The sequence below is a fragment of the Alternaria alternata genome (genome assembly GCF_001642055.1).
Source record: "Alternaria alternata strain SRC1lrK2f unplaced genomic scaffold CC77scaffold_10, whole genome shotgun sequence".
Taxonomy (NCBI): Eukaryota; Fungi; Ascomycota; class Dothideomycetes; order Pleosporales; family Pleosporaceae; genus Alternaria; species Alternaria alternata.
This window is the reverse complement of record NW_017306199.1, coordinates 250,163-265,298: the sequence shown is the minus strand read 5'-3', so window position 1 is coordinate 265,298 and position 15,136 is coordinate 250,163. Positions and strand designations below refer to the sequence as shown.

At 51.3% G+C, this 15,136-nt stretch overlaps 6 protein-coding genes across 6 annotated transcripts; 2 read left to right on the top strand and 4 right to left on the bottom strand.

Moving 5' to 3' along the window:
• Positions 1-197: 197 nt before the first annotated feature.
• On the top strand, positions 198-2,366 carry CC77DRAFT_1050014 (hypothetical protein; the record flags this gene model as incomplete). The annotated part of the gene is made up of 4 exons (XM_018527607.1): positions 198-468; positions 513-661; positions 1,175-2,122; positions 2,268-2,366. The coding sequence occupies exons 1-4, from the start codon at positions 294-296 to the stop codon at positions 2,364-2,366; spliced, it is 1,371 nt and encodes a 456-aa protein (XP_018386012.1). The 5' UTR covers positions 198-293.
• A 508-nt stretch (positions 2,367-2,874) lies between these two features.
• Positions 2,875-4,018, bottom strand: CC77DRAFT_935643 (Di-copper centre-containing protein; the record flags this gene model as incomplete). Its single annotated transcript, XM_018534451.1, has 2 exons — positions 2,875-3,327; positions 3,386-4,018. The coding sequence occupies 2 exons, from the start codon at positions 4,016-4,018 to the stop codon at positions 2,875-2,877; spliced, it is 1,086 nt and encodes a 361-aa protein (XP_018386011.1).
• Positions 4,019-6,668: 2,650 nt separating this feature from the next.
• CC77DRAFT_1040433 (cytochrome P450) lies at positions 6,669-8,550 on the bottom strand (the record flags this gene model as incomplete). Its single annotated transcript, XM_018527203.1, has 2 exons — positions 8,424-8,550; positions 6,669-8,151 (listed from the first exon to the last, which is right to left on the bottom strand). Exons 1-2 carry the CDS (start codon positions 8,447-8,449, stop codon positions 6,669-6,671), a joined length of 1,509 nt encoding a protein of 502 aa, XP_018386010.1. The 5' UTR covers positions 8,450-8,550.
• Positions 8,551-8,828: 278 nt separating this feature from the next.
• On the bottom strand, positions 8,829-11,551 carry CC77DRAFT_1020269 (hypothetical protein). The gene is made up of 3 exons (XM_018525016.1): positions 10,012-11,551; positions 9,457-9,942; positions 8,829-9,405 (listed from the first exon to the last, which is right to left on the bottom strand). The coding sequence occupies exons 1-3, from the start codon at positions 11,359-11,361 to the stop codon at positions 8,926-8,928; spliced, it is 2,316 nt and encodes a 771-aa protein (XP_018386009.1). The 5' UTR covers positions 11,362-11,551; the 3' UTR covers positions 8,829-8,925.
• A 251-nt stretch (positions 11,552-11,802) lies between these two features.
• CC77DRAFT_1020267 (delta-delta-dienoyl-CoA isomeras-like protein) lies at positions 11,803-13,234 on the top strand. Its single transcript, XM_018525015.1, has 2 exons — positions 11,803-12,205; positions 12,461-13,234. The coding sequence occupies exons 1-2, from the start codon at positions 12,099-12,101 to the stop codon at positions 13,200-13,202; spliced, it is 849 nt and encodes a 282-aa protein (XP_018386008.1). The 5' UTR covers positions 11,803-12,098; the 3' UTR covers positions 13,203-13,234.
• Positions 13,218-14,873, bottom strand: CC77DRAFT_1020266 (WD40 repeat-like protein). The gene is made up of 4 exons (XM_018525014.1): positions 14,755-14,873; positions 14,570-14,696; positions 14,170-14,487; positions 13,218-13,993 (listed from the first exon to the last, which is right to left on the bottom strand). The coding sequence occupies exons 1-4, from the start codon at positions 14,832-14,834 to the stop codon at positions 13,568-13,570; spliced, it is 951 nt and encodes a 316-aa protein (XP_018386007.1). The 5' UTR covers positions 14,835-14,873; the 3' UTR covers positions 13,218-13,567.
• Between the last annotated feature and the right edge of the window lie 263 nt (positions 14,874-15,136).

Here is a 15,136-nt window from a genome sequence, read left to right as displayed (position 1 = left end):
CCGGACGACGTTATGGTACCACATAGTCGCAAATCAATGCAGAAGCGGCGGCGATGACAGATGGTGGTTGCTAACAGACGATTCTGCTTCCTGTTTACATGTTGCTATTCCAATGGCGTTAGCTGAGGTTCATTCTATAGGTATATATCGACGCTCTCTTGCATACGATATGCCTTTCCAGATTATCACCGCCGCTGTCAACCATCTCTTGCCATCATCATATACCGATACTGTCTGTTTAACAATACGTCTTTTGGTCGTTCCTTTGCAGGAGTCATACCCGCACTATTACAATGAAGCTTCTGTCAGCAATTGTCTCTCTCGCCGCCTTGACCGCAGCAGCCCCTTCACCAGGCTTTAGCAAGAGACAAGAAGCTCTCACGGGCCCCATTCCGTCTCAAGAGACGGTCGCATGCGACGATGATCCCAATCGCACCTATTGCTTCGACGAAGTCGTATGGGGAAGGGGTATGTCAACATCCTGCTGGAAGCGCAGCGCTAATCCTTGCTAGGCCAAGATTACCAGACAACTCTGCACAACTACTGTCAATACCAGTACGCTGATGACGCGCTCAGCTGCCATGGATGCATGCGCCAGCCATTTCCGACTGATAATTGCGCCGCCGCGCCTGGCGCTTGGAATTCAGCGTTCTTCTGTACAGTGGGTGTTTACAAGTTTGCCTTTCGATGCGAGAACTGGTGTAAAGAAGGGAAGTGTATCTGATGGACGATGGTGTGGTTGACGCTGGGATTGTGGAGTGTTGCTTGGAAAGGTCGGGGGCAAGAACAAGGGGGTCTCGTCGCTCAAGTTGGTTAGCTTGATCTGCTCGTGCAGAGAGTTCGGCGTCTCACTCTCTGATAATCCATGACGATCCTTGGAAGCTTTCTTGGAACAATGGCAAAGTGTGGTTTTGCTAGCAGTTTCGTCGCTAATGTTGTGGATGGTGTGCAACAACCTCGGGAGGTCGCTCCTTGGTTCACGTGCTTTCATGATTAGTATCATATCTTGGCGTTCTTCCATGCCCCGCATCTCTCTCGCGGCACCCCAGCGTTCGCTCACTAACGACAAGTCGAAATCGCTTAGCTTTAGGGCGCGTGCCTGAAAATCACACTCATCGTCGCAGCTCCTAGCCTCCAGGTAGCGATAAGAAGTTGCAAAGCATAATCACCCCAGGGCTCTAAGGGACCCTCCAAAAACGCCAAAATGACAGCGTATATCCCGTACCTGCCCGCAGAAATCCATCGCATTATCGCGGAATACGTCCATCGCGAAGATCTGCCAAGCTACCGGCTCGTCAACAGACAACTGTGCGACATGGCCACCGAGGAATTATTCAGCACAATCGTTTTCCACTACAGTACTGCGAGCATTGATCGCCTGAAAAGGCTCGGTTGGAATGCACGTCTTCGAGGACAGGTGAAGAACATCTTCTGGGACGTCAACCAGTGGAGCGTAGGTAATGTGCGCGACTTTCACGAATGGGAGCAGTACTTCACACAGATAACACAGCTTGATCGGTGGCGCAACGCCAACTACGACTCATCAGGATACACTCAGCTATCGCAGAACCGACGAGAATGGGAAGCGTACCTTGATCGAGTTGCGGACGAGAGAAAGGCAAGAGTGGATCGGGACAGCCTGCAAGTATTGGAGCGCTTCTACAACCTACATTCAATCCACATCGTCAACGGCGACCTCTTTTTGGCCCACCGTGGTCTTCAAAAGGTTGCGGAAGATTGTCCGAACGCTTCATTTGGACCAGTCGTATTCCGTAGAGGATTCGAAACCTACAGCCTTCGCAATATGCCTGGAATTGAGACTCTCCTGATCCCAGAGGAATATTGCAAATCCTCTCTGAAAGAGCTCACGCTGAATACAGTACACTTCAAGTGTTTTGCGCCATTGACATCGAGTAATCTCGACAACTTATCAAGTTTGGATATCACGATCTTCCCGCGGACATTCCGCGACCGCTACCTTGACACGCAATGGGTAGTCTTAATGATCAAAGGTTTTAGGAGATTTTTGGCGTCTTCAACACGGCTCGAATGTCTTCGAATCGACCTCAATCACGAGAAAGCAGAACCAAATTCCTATGATGTTGTTTTATCCATCGATCAGGTATTTGACAATAAGCATACGTGGTCGACACTACGAACACTATCGTTGTATCACTTCTCTGCGACGCCAGATACACTGTTATCGTTTCTGGGTAGACACAGCTCAACATTAAAAGATCTCAGACTGCACAACATTAGCTGGATAGTGGACGATGGCGATGAACGCGGCGAACCAGAGCAGAGATTTTATGCTTCATCAGCGTCCGTTCGACACTGTGCATGGCCGAGAGTACTGCAAGAGATGAGAAAGTCTTTGTCTCTCGATCATGCAACTGTAACAGGAAAGCTTGGTGAAAACAGACATATGCGCGGATGGAGATTACACGAAAAAGACGACGAGCTTGCTGCAGCAGTCTCGGACTATCTAGTCAGGGGAGGGCAGTGCCCGTTAACAGCTGATAATGCTGATTTCGATCCTGAGTCTGACACTGATTCCAAGAGGGAAGGTAGCGCAGCCTAGTCTATCTCAAACGCATCACCACAGCGCTGAGACGAATCTATAATGTTTACATGTGGTTCTCTGTCAGGACTTGATTGCGCCAATTTCGCTATGCAGAGGGGGATATGACCCAATCATTCCAGACGCGCATACAGACACGAGTGCGACAATGTTCACAGTCCTACGATCAATGAAGAATATATCTTGGATACACATGGTATTATACTAGAGTATTTACAGAATGGTTTCTCACACCAAGCCTCTAAAACGGGCAGAACTAGCCAAATAATACTAGTCAAGAAGTCAAACAAGTTCTAGTAGTTGTACTTGTAGCACAGGGTCGATCCAGTGGTGTCAAGGATATCCCTAACCTTGACGTCTGGCCTGATGCCGTATACGTTGATGTTCGTGTCGAGGGTAAGCGGGTTGCCGGCTTTGTCGTTGCCGTTGATGCTGCTCAAACGGGCAGAATTCTTGTTTTGCCAGATGCGGAAGTTGCGGTCGACGAAACCATGGTGCAGCCAGAAGATGGGGTCGGCGGGCGAACCGTAGGTGTCTTGCATGACAGCTCCGATACCGTTGTGGCCCCAAGCGTGAGGACCACCCTCGGCGCAGGAAGCCATACCAGCAAAGTCGTTGTAAGCATTGCACTGAGCAACGTAGTCGGAGTTGCAGTATTGCGTCTTTGCGCCGTCGCCGTTGCGGGCAAGGCAATGAGGCTGGTTGCCTGAGCCAGGACCGATGTTGATGGCGAGGTTGGCGAATTGCTGCAGCAGGTTAATTTGTTGTTCACATGAGGCGCGTCGAAAAAGGATTTGTACTTACGCCATTGGTTACACAGTTACCGCCAAGGGCGATGCCTCCCAACCACTTAGCAGAGAAGATGGAAGATTGCGAGAATTTGCCAGCATAGCGTGTCTCGTCGAACCAGGGAAGAGGTACGCTCAAGCCACACTCTGAGCGCAGGACGTCCTCGAAGGTCCAGAGGTAGTAACGGTGCCAGAGCAAGAACTTGGAGCTTCCGTGCACGTTGGGTGTGAGAGTCTGATGCAGCGCGACGAGATCCTCGTACCGGCTCTTGGATGCGGGAAATCGGCCTGAGGGGGCGCGACCCATCAAGCACTTGACTGAATCAACAAACGCCTGCTTGCTGCTGTCGGGAAAGGAATCCCACTCGACACGGGTGCGGACGTTGGAGCATGTTGCAGCAGCGGCGAAGGTTGTGACGCGGAGTGATTGGGCTTCGGGTGCCTGCTCCTCTGGCTGTGTGGCGTTGTGCTCCTGGAAGATACGCTTGGCATCCTCGAGAGGAATTGGCTGGGCGAATTTTGGTGTGTCTGCGAAGATGTTGAGAGGAAGAGCCTTGATGAGCTTGGTGAGAGGGAGTTCCTGAGGAGATGGGAGCGCAGCAACGCTGGCTACGGTAGCCAAAGTGGCAGTGAAGAACGCGGTACGCATGATTAAGGTATAAGGGTATTATTAAAGTACGAAGGATCCCGATTGACAGTAGTTAGAGAGCGAAGGATAGCAACCCAGGAACGAATGCGGGTGCTTGGTGTTATGGTTGAGCGAGCTGTACGAAAGAAGAGGTCCCGACAATGCAGGACTACCAGACATCCTTATACCTGGGACCTGCATCTCGCGCCTAACCGCCGGATTGCCTGCAGCTTGCGCCTCGTTCTGCAGATCAATCTCAGTCCGCGCGACGAGCCGTCTCACCAGCGACACCTGATCATCCGCCATGGAAATACGAAGCGCGCATGTACCGTGGGTGTCGATACGGCCTAGGCCTGCAACGTTGTATTGGAAAGTAACTAAGCGTGCGCGAGCTACAACGGTAAGAACAAATGATAAGTGGAAAGCTAAACTGCTTTTGCGCTGTGGCTCATCAAAGAGAGCCGAACTTCCAGGTCAGGCCTACCTCGGTATTTGCTGGTTTACACACGGGGATGATGCTGCTTGCCATGGCTCTTGGACCTGCTTACTGGTACGAGGCGAACCCGAGTCGAGCGAAATTGTCAAAGGGCTGAGACGAACTACTGTGGAGCTTGTCTTTTTCCTGGGCTTCCCACGCTGCGTTCACGAGGCGGACCTGCCGACTGCCGGACGGCAGCGTCGTTCTGATTGGATGGCGCATCGTGTTTTTCTCTTCGCTTCCAAAGTTCTTCCCATCCAAAAATAGTGCCTCAGGAACGCCCTCGGTGCCTAACAATGTTCCGGTGGTGATGGCGTCTGCCAACGTGCCAATACTGTCATGCAGATTGTCACATCGCGCGTGGGCACATCATCAAAGGGGATACGGCTTCGTCATCTTCGTACAGTTACTGTGTTAGCATTCCCCTAATGTAGGATAAGCTCACACCGTTTTCTCCAGCCGTGTGATGGTGGAAAATGGCTGAAGTTACGAGGCTGGTGGCGGTGCTGGATGAAAGGGGGATCGACACCATGCATTTTGTTCCTTCGCTAGATTTGCACCCACCACTTGCATCGTCACACAAAATCGCTCCACACATATACGGGAATAACCTCGCACGAAAAATGTCCGCTATCACGACCTTATCATGCACTTCCATGACCGCAATCTCCCAGCGCACAGGCTATCAGCCCGCTATTTTGAGACGCAAACTCCACTCCCACTTTGCATGCCTCATCTTCCCGTCGTACGAGCGATTAATTCCACAGTACGAAGAAGGATTGGTGATGATGTTGGAAGGGTAGCCAGCCAAAGTGGTATACGGCCTACCCCGCCAACTACGCAGCGCTAGTCATCTCCTACACGAGAAAATCAATACCGCTACTGCTGGAGGGCTGAAGAAGGCTGAGCTTAGCACCATGGAGCTCGACAGAAACCATCCGGTGCCTTCTTTTTGGGTAACCGAGACTGACCCCGCGTGTGCTATACTTCTACACCGCCAGATGCGTTGGCAAGAGCTGCATACACGTACTGCTCGGCGGCGGATGAACGCCCAGACGGGTGTGTGTTACCAAGAGAAAAGAAAGTCAATCTATGTGTAGAACGCATGTTCGCGCTACTGATAGGGCGTGTCTCAGCCTCATGGCTACTTTTCTGGTCGTACATACCAAGGAAAACATATCAGCGCAAAGTCGCCAATCAGGAAAGTCACACCAATGCAAGATACCGGTCTACGGGTGGTGCTCACAATACGCGCACGTGGCGGATCGAGCATATGATGCTTTTGTGCGATTATTCATCTATTCCTCATGCTATGCATCCCAAGTCATCACATTCGACTCACGATGTGTTTTGGGAACCGGGTATAGGAAGTGTTTCTGACACCACCAGCGCATTCCTTTGCTGCCGCGCCATTGCAGATGGTGCCTTGGGCCGGTTTCGAGAAGCCGAGTCTAACACATGCTTCTTCCGTCTCTGACACGCTGTTTTTTTCTTCTTTCCGTTGCCACGCTGTGATCAGCGGTCTCGGTTGGCGCTGTGATGTTGAGTTCTAGGAGCCGCGTGTCGATGTATAGGGTGGTAAATGCTTCTCACTGCCACGCTCTGATCAGCAGTTTCGGTATGCGACAGCATTGACTCAGAAACGGAGCGGTCATAGACTAAGCGCACGGTATTGCTGCGGCACGTAGACTTCTCATTATATCTTGCTGTTGTCAGACGGCGCGTCGATTCAAATCGACCGCTCATGCGTTTGGAACTGCTTCGTCATCCGTCTTGACTAAGCGCTTCTACATGTGGTTACGTAGAACTGAAAGGGATAGAGGACCACTTGAAGTTGCACGAAACATCGACGACGGCAGTGAGGATAATCTATGAATCTCCAGTGACCCAAATTCGCTCAAGCAAGTTCGGTCGCGTCGGTATCGAAAGTGAAATGGCTACTTTTCATTACATCTGGATCACACGCTAGGACCGTGCATAGTACAGCTCTATCGAGGAAATTGAACGCACGGGTGTACAGGCTCATATGAACATCGTGGTAATGCTCTATTTCGTATGAAACGTCGTATCTCTTTGGCTTTAAATTGAGCGTTCGCGAGATGTCAGCCGCAACAAGATTTTGACAGGCGCTTCAGCGCTGTTGTAATTGGATGCGTAAGTGTAAGCAATTTGTTGTTGGAATACAATCCTAGCTCATTCTGTACGTCGTGTAACCCTCACAAAAAAGTCCTCCATGATCCATATTCCCGCACAACTCATCCTCGCCGCCATGTGCGGCTTCACGGTCGAGAAGTCAAACTTCCTCAGCAGCTCGACAAACACCTTGTTGAATTCCATCAATGCAACATTTTGACCCAAGCACTTGTACCTTCCGTTATGGAAGACAAGCTCTACTGTACTAGCCATGTTTGCAAGACGTGCAGGATCCTCCGAGGCTTCGATCCAGCGCTCTGGTCTAAAGAGCTCGGCGTCTGGTCCAAATGTTGCTGTCGAATGCTGGATGCTAAGGTGCGAAGACCCGATCTGAGTTCCTGCAGGGATGAATTTGCCTGCAAGAACATCGCCACCTGGAGGAACAGATTTGAAATTTCCGCCGGTGGCTGGGGGTAGGATGCGCAAGCCTTCTTTGATACATGCTTGGAGGTAGGGTAGACGTCTTGCTTCAGCGTCGGTGATTGGTGACGATATGGTACCGTTAGCGATGCCGTTGTCGATCTCAGCTTGCAGCTTTTTATAAGCAGACGCATTTGCCAGCAGATAGAGTATCACAGCACGGATCGTAGACGCCGAAGTATCACTCCCCGCGACAATCTGAAGAAGCGATTCGCTTGACGCTTCTTCCGGTGTAAGACCATGACGGATGAACGATCCTAACATGTCGGATTGCGACTTCGCCCCAGGTGCAAATCTTTCCGCAACTACATTCTTTGCGACATTGATGAAAGCTCCAAAACCAAGCTTGTCACTGTCTTTGGGAAGGAGACCTCTCATCAGCCGCGAATGCAACAGATCAGCCAGCCAAGGTAGACTTCCGAGAGTTACCATGAAGGGGATATATGCGGTGGTGATCTTGATGTAATCGTGAAGGTCCTCATCTTGCGTTAGGTACCCAAATGGCTTTCCGAATGCCAATGCGCTGATGACGTCGAGAGTGAAGTACTGCGCCTTGAGTGAGAAATCCATAGGCCGGTATTCAGTACCTGAAGAAATGTACTTTGTGTCAATCAGTTCGATGAATGCAGCAACCTGCTTATCAACAGTGCCTTCCATGGATTCATTCTCTTTTCCCGAGTACCCCGCGGCCATCTTAGCTCTCAGCTTCGTATGCCCAACCTCATCGCGCATCGAAAACAAGTTGTTCCGTCCGGGCTCGAATTTCATCGCATTGTACCATGGCCCTCGTGTGTATTCTGATCGCACGGCCGTTGTTCGGCGCACGATGTCTGTGTCGCTGGTAACCAGCTCGGTTGGGCTGACGCGCACCAACGGGCCATATTTATCTGTCAATTCTTTCGTCGAGTATGCTAATCGGCCGCTGAGCGACTCTTTCACCACCCAAAGACTAGAAATCGACGCAAAAAACGGCCCAGGGATGTGCGATAGGCGGTACCACTGCAACGCGACGCGCGCTATGTATGTTAGGAGCAAGACGGTTGGGAGGCCGATAGTCAATAGGCTGGCGTAGCCGCTGCGGGCGGAGCTCGGTCCGCTGGCGCCGTCAACAACGCTGCGCTCCATCTTGTGAAATGTCGTGAGGAGGAACGAATGCGCAACGCGCGTTTCTCTTGACGACACAACATGGCACTTTTGTACATTCATCCGCCGGGCGTAAGCATACTGCGTCGTGCGTTATCAGACGGCAGGCGTTTCCCGCTTGAGTTCCTTCCCGCGAAAGCGCTAGCTTCAAGACGGCAGGCAAGAGGTTGTACTTCAGGCGCCCAGTATTACTATGGATCAATCGCAGCAATTGGCATGGTAATGCGACAAATTTTCCCTGCGATGACCAAAGTGCCATTCCTTCAGCGCCTTTTGAGAGTAGTACTTGGAAGGACGTACACGTCATGCACAGAGTATAGCGGAAAGCAAGCATTGTTAACGTTACTTCATTCACGTACGTAGCTTAACCATGGCGATTACCCCGCGCACTATCAGGTTATATACCCTGGTACACGGGTCATAGTTGCATCCTCGTTCGCAGAACGTGGGTGATCGGTCGACCACGTTGCGATCTGGAACGCTACAAACGACTTCGTGGATGCCTATGCATTCAGGGACGAAAGTTGGCAGAGAGACCCTGTTGAAGCCTAAGAAATGTAAGGATGTGCGTTGCTCGGTCTGCTCAATTGAACTGACGTATGCGATACGCTGCCAATAGTATTGACACTAAGTCCATCTTTCAAGTCCCGAGAAAGTAAGCCTGCGTTGATCATTCAAGCCTAAATCGCCCTTGTTACATATTGCCAGCTCTTATAACAAGCAGGGAGATCGCGATGCCAGCTACAGTGATCATGTAAGAACTGACACCCGACGCAGCCGAGACATCTGATGTGTACTTTGACCAGCATACAAGGAAGATCAAACTGACGACGAACACCAGGCCGAAGAGCGTCATGATATCGTTCGGATCCCAACCCTCCTCAAAGTAGAGACCCCACGCATCTGCCAGTTCTGTCTTAGGATCCACATCTAATGTCGTGCCTTTTCGTTTTGGTACCCATCTATAGATGTGAGTTTGATCCTCATGGACGTCTCGTCTTGTGTGCTTTAGCATGTGTGCGAAGGCTCTTGGTGGTATTACTGGGTATGTGCTGTCCAGGGGGCATGCGAAGTCGTAATCTGGATGATCACGTGGAGGCAAGCAGTTGCAGCTGGCTTTGCAGCAATCTCTGTGATCACGCACTTCTAATCTGTTACCCATGCGAAGTCTGAACTGACGCAGTGTTAGCTGACTGGAAGAGTCTTTGAGCCGCTGCAAACCGACCATGGTGAAGTGAATCGCTTGAATCTTCCTGCAAGACAAAATGCGCATCACACGAGAACGCCGTTTCCGCACCTGCGTCTTCAAGAAAGTGAAGAATTCACGGTCGGTGTTAATGTGATCTACTCGATCTTGAAGCAAGATTCGATGCTCCCAATTGCGATGCACACAAGACATAAGTTGGAGCGACGATCTTTGGGGGGAGGGCGATTTTGCTCTACGAGGTTCACTTTCTAGCTGTGGACCGTTATGTTCAGGCAGTACCGGATCTGTCCGTGGTTTTCCCCGTCTGAATATTCTTTGGAGCCCACGAAGTGTGTTGTGTGCCAGTGCAGGGGAGTGCCAACGGCCGTGAGTAGAAGCAGCCTCTTCGTTGGGGTGGACGACTGTGATTGTGGCATTCAGGGCGCGTTCCATCCATTGCTTCAGCTGAGCTATACCGCCTTCGCAATGCTCTAGAACATCGTCAAAGGAGCGTTCACCACACGTCTAGAACTGCTATCAGTCTCTGTCATCAATTTGACACGAGTAGCCTGGATATGCAAGAAATCGACTCACGTGGCATTCGATCTTGATTCGAGTCCAATCAGTCTCCAAAGGAGGTTCCAGACATTCCAATGATACTAGGATATTTATTATCATGAACATAACTGTATCCTTGAATGTACGTATGAGTCCTTTTCCTGATCTACCGCCTTCTGTGTGCTCTGGGATGTCTTCTCCAAAGTGGGTTTCGGAACTCTCGGCGGCCGTTATGATAGGTTGATAGGAGAAGAACAATTGCGTATGATCTCGAAGTATCGCAAAAGCATTGCTCTGTGTCAAAAACGATCGGAAAGCATCTAGATCGTCATCGAACTGGCGCTCGTCGACGGGCTGTTCTTGAAACTCGTCATCGGAACTATCGTTCGAGTCTTTCATTGGTCCATGTGTGAACTTGTTGTCACTACTAACGCATCGAGCGGCGTGACCGGCTTGAACACGCACAAGCTTCGATGCAGTATGTTCCAGGTGGTCCTTGGCCTCGGTTTTAAGATTCTCCGCATACGCTTTAAGAGTTGCACGTACGTATGAACGTAACTTACTTGGCCCAACAGTGGGATCATTGCGGGCAGATTTGTATATTGGTCCTAGTATTTGGTCTGACTGTATAACGGATACGAATACTCGTGTTGCAGTCTGGACCTGCTCACGTGAGAATCCACTCGTACTCCCCTGAGAGAATACTGTCATTGAGGTCCCTGAAGATTCTGCAGAGAACACAGATTCCATAGGATCGGATGTTGTAGAGATCATAGATGAGCCATCGATCACATCTTCTACGCTCGGTCTTGTCGTCTTCCAGGTAGCTTTGCTCGGCGTCTGAAGTTCGCTCGTTCTTTTACCTTTGCCTTTCGAAGACTGGGAAGACTGAGGTTTTGAAGCATCTTGACTACCGACGCTTGTCCGTGACTCGGCCATTTTCCTTGCTCCCATCAAATAACTGCTCATGGCAGCCTGACGTATAGTTTGCATGGCGTCTTTGGTCTTAAAATCATCAGGGTGGGTGCCGGTGATCCATTGAAAGCCCCCATTGCTAGGTAACTGTGCCTTGGGCCATTGAATGTGTTCATCGAAATCGAACTCCTGCAGGGCGGAGCTTTCTTCATAGATTTGCTTGTCCTTGTTAGCAGCTGGAACTTTACCTCGGCCAGAGGGTTGTGTCGATGAAGCGCTTGGAGATGCGCGAGGGTTATTGTGATGGTAGCGCGAAGCAAGGCCGGTATCGATGTTGGCAACCTTGCGGACCTTGGGCACGGTAGAGGTGGTGTTGGACGAGGATGACAGAAGAGAAGGCCGTTCGGCGGGCAATGTAGGCTCGGACCTCCTAGGTTCATGACTTTCTTTATGCGCCTCAGTTTCAGCCATGTCGTAGTGAGATGTTTCGACTTCCTATAAATGAATGACGAAGGAGGCACTAGAGTAAGCCACAACTCATAAAGAAAGAATAGAGAGTGGAAGCAAGATGTAAAGAAGGAGATCAGCCCGCATCAGGCTGAAGACTCGTCGGATGACTGTGCAGCCACAGCCTTGCTGATAGGCAGTACATTCAGCCTTGTGCGGAGGCGCAACGTCAGTCTTCATGCATAGGTCACCATGCGACTAATCAATCCCTCTTGAATAGTCGTCCATCTGGATGGACTTTGTCCACAATGGAACTGAAAGTGTTGCGCCCATCATGATGACGTCGGTGAGCCATCTCAGCGGTATGTACAACCTTAGAGATGACGCCCTAAGTATCGAGTTTGATGGGCGATCTGATATCTCGGTGTTGCTGGTGGTTGGACGCGACAATGCCATGCCCGCAGCGTCAGCGCGCGTGTCAGCCGTTGAAGGTCGACCGGCCTGAGTGTCGCGTCGAGTAATCAGCTAACCGCATGTGCTCTACCTCGGCTCGATACCCCATCACAAGCTACCCCAGCCGAACGAGTCGCCCGCCCAGGTCATCAAAGCCGACGACGTCTCTCTCTTACTCTTCAATACATTTCTATACTTCGTTCCAGCAGTGAGCCCTCAACTCTAGCAGCCAGCTACCATACTTCTTACAAAGAGAAAGAGCAAGGAAACACGACGTCGCACGACAGGACGCGACTAATCAGCAAACAATGGCGGAAGCATACCAAAAAGAGTTCTTCAACGTTTCGTTCCCAGCGGAATATGTTGCGCACGTTGAGATCAACCGGCCGGAAAAGATGAACGCGTTCAAAGAAGTGTGAGTATAGAATATTGTTTCATTCGTACCCGATGATCAACGGCTCCGGCTACCTGTGAACATCATCTGTTTGAATGCAAGAGAAGGAGATATATCTGTTATACAGTTTGGTCATGGAAATATGCGGTTTTAATTCTCTTGCCAAAGATATCCGTTACATTCTCAGCCTCTATTACCACAGCATACGATAAATCGACCATACCTGCCCATAACCACACAACCAACTCACCACAACCACAACTAACGCCTGTCCAGCATGTGGCTCAACCTCTCCGCCATCTTCCGCCAACTCTCCCACGACCCCTCCGTCCGCGCCGTCATCTTAACCGGCGCAGGAGACCGCGCCTTTACAGCCGGCCTCGACGTAACCGCCGCCTCAGAATCCGGTCCCTTATCCTCCTCAGACGTAGCTCACCAGGACACTGCGCGCAAAGCAAACGCCGTGCGCCGACACATTCTAGAATTCCAATCCTGCATCACCGACATCGAAAAGTGCGAAAAGCCCGTCATTGCCGTGCTGCATGGGATTTCTTTTGGTTTAGCCCTCGACATGTGTCTCGCTTGTGACATTCGCATCTCTACCACTACCACCAAGTTCTCGGTCAAAGAGGTTGATATCGGGATTGCAGCAGATATTGGCACTTTATCCCGCTTACCTCACTCCGTTGGGAACTTGTCCTGGGTCAAAGATATTGCTTATTCTGCCCGCATCTTCGGTTCCGACGAGGCGCTCCAACATGGTCTCGTGTCGAGCGTGTATCAAGACAAGAAGGAGGCGGTAGGCAAGGCGTTAGAGTTGGCGAGCTTGATCGCATCAAAGTCACCAGTGGCTGTCCTAGGGACGAAAGAGATTATCAATTATTCAAGGGACAGACCGATCAGTGAGGGGCTAAACTATACAGCAGTGTGGAATGCGGCCATGTTGCAAACTGAGGATGTCAAGGGTGCCATGCTGAGTGGGTTGAAGAAGACGACACCCAAGTTCAGCAAGCTATAGATGGTCATCAGGTATATGTCTTGCAAGAAGGGAACCAGATAGAATACTTCAAAAGTTTAGCCTAACTTTTACCCACGTATCATAACCGAGTAATGTCTTGTATGGCACGCATCATAAGCGACGCCTCCAAAAGCATCATGAGAGCTTCCATAGTCGACATGAGCAACACCACGCACGGCAATCCAGTGTTGGACTTGAGAATTTTCATTGACTCTAAGCGCCTGGACGTGGTAATGCCGGAAGAGTCCCAAACCCATCCCGCATGAGCATCAATCATAACCCATGGCATGCTACAGAAGATGTGGAATCGTGATTTTCCCGTTTACGCCCCACCATTTGCACTACCCACAACTATGCAATACCGTTTATCCCCGTGCCATGACACCCCAGCAGCGGATCTTGTTGTCAGTGTATCCAGCGAACAGGGTCTGGCCGTCGGCGCTCCAGGCCAAGGAGACACACTCGGGCTCCCGGCTCTTCTTGCCAACCTCCAAGTACTCGGGCTTCAGCTCGTCAACCTTGCTCTTCTTCTCGAGGTCGAAGATGATGATGCTGGAGGCGGTGGCAGCGCACAGCCAGTAGCGGTTGGGGGAGAAGACGAGGGCGTGGATCTCGTCACCGGCGGAGAGAGAGTAGAGGTGCTTGGACTCGTTCAAGTCCCAGAGCATGGTGGTTCCGTCCTTACCACCGGAGGCGCACAGGGAGCCATCGGGCGAGATGGTGACGGTGTTGATGTATCCGGTGTGACCGATGTGGTCGGTCTGGATGCGGCAGGAAGCGAGTTCCCAGACCTGGATGATGTCAGTCTCGAGACACGCCAAAAATCCAAAACAAGTCGATTGTGGGAGTGTAAATCAGTACTAGGTGATAATTGTCTCATAGCCGAAGCTCTGAAGTAGCAAATACATAGAAAATCATCATATGAACGGGGGAGTGGTGGAAATGCAGCAGAATCAAAAGTACGCACCTTGACGAGCTTGTCCCAACCAGCGGAGACGATGACGGGGTTCTGGGGGTTGGGGGAGAAGCGCACGCACGAGACCCACTCGGTGTGGCCCTTGTCGGTGATAGTGTACTTGCAGTCACCGAGGGTGTTCCAGAGCTTGATGGTTCGGTCGCGCGATCCGGAGACGATCTGGCGGTTGTCGGCGGAGAAGGAGACGGAGAGAACGTCGTTGGTGTGGCCGACGAAGCGGCGGGTGGTGACACCGGTGGAGAGCTCCCAGAGGCGGAGGGTCTTGTCCCACGATGAGGACAGAGCGTAGGCGCCGTCAGAGGAGATGACCTGTGCAGCAATTGTCAGCTCAGCTGTCCCCGCTTCCTAGCCAGCCAATTGCTTGTGCTTCATTTTTCGGAATTCAACGTACACAGTCGGAGACAATGTGGGAGTGGCCGTGGAGGCTCCTCTTGGGGTAACCGTACGAGGTCTCGTCGCGGGTCAGGTTCCAGATGATCAGAGTCTTGTCGCGCGATCCGGAGAGGAGCATGTTGGGGCTGGTCGCATGTCAGTATTGCGCATTCTGCATATTTCCGCCCGCTCGTGTATACGCACTTCTCCAGAGAGGTGGCAAGGGAGGTGACCCAGCCAGAGTGGCCCTCGAGGGTACCACGGAGTACGAGTTGCTCGGCCATGATTGTGGTGGTGAGGATGGACGTAGGCGCACTCGGGTGTTAATGGACAGTCCTGAGGATGTTCGTCGAGGAGACGCACAGCAAGACTTCAAAATTCAAGCGAGGCACTAGTCCACGTTGGCGCTAGCGCGGAGCCGGCCAGCCCTACCTTCGCAGTGGACCACGAGCCGGATGCTGCCAGCCTCACCAATGGAGTTGGATTCATATAAACTCAAGTGACGTGGTGTATGATGTCTGATGGGCAGTGGTGTTTGCACCCTACCCGTTGCATATCGACCATCACTTCAACTGATCAGACCTCC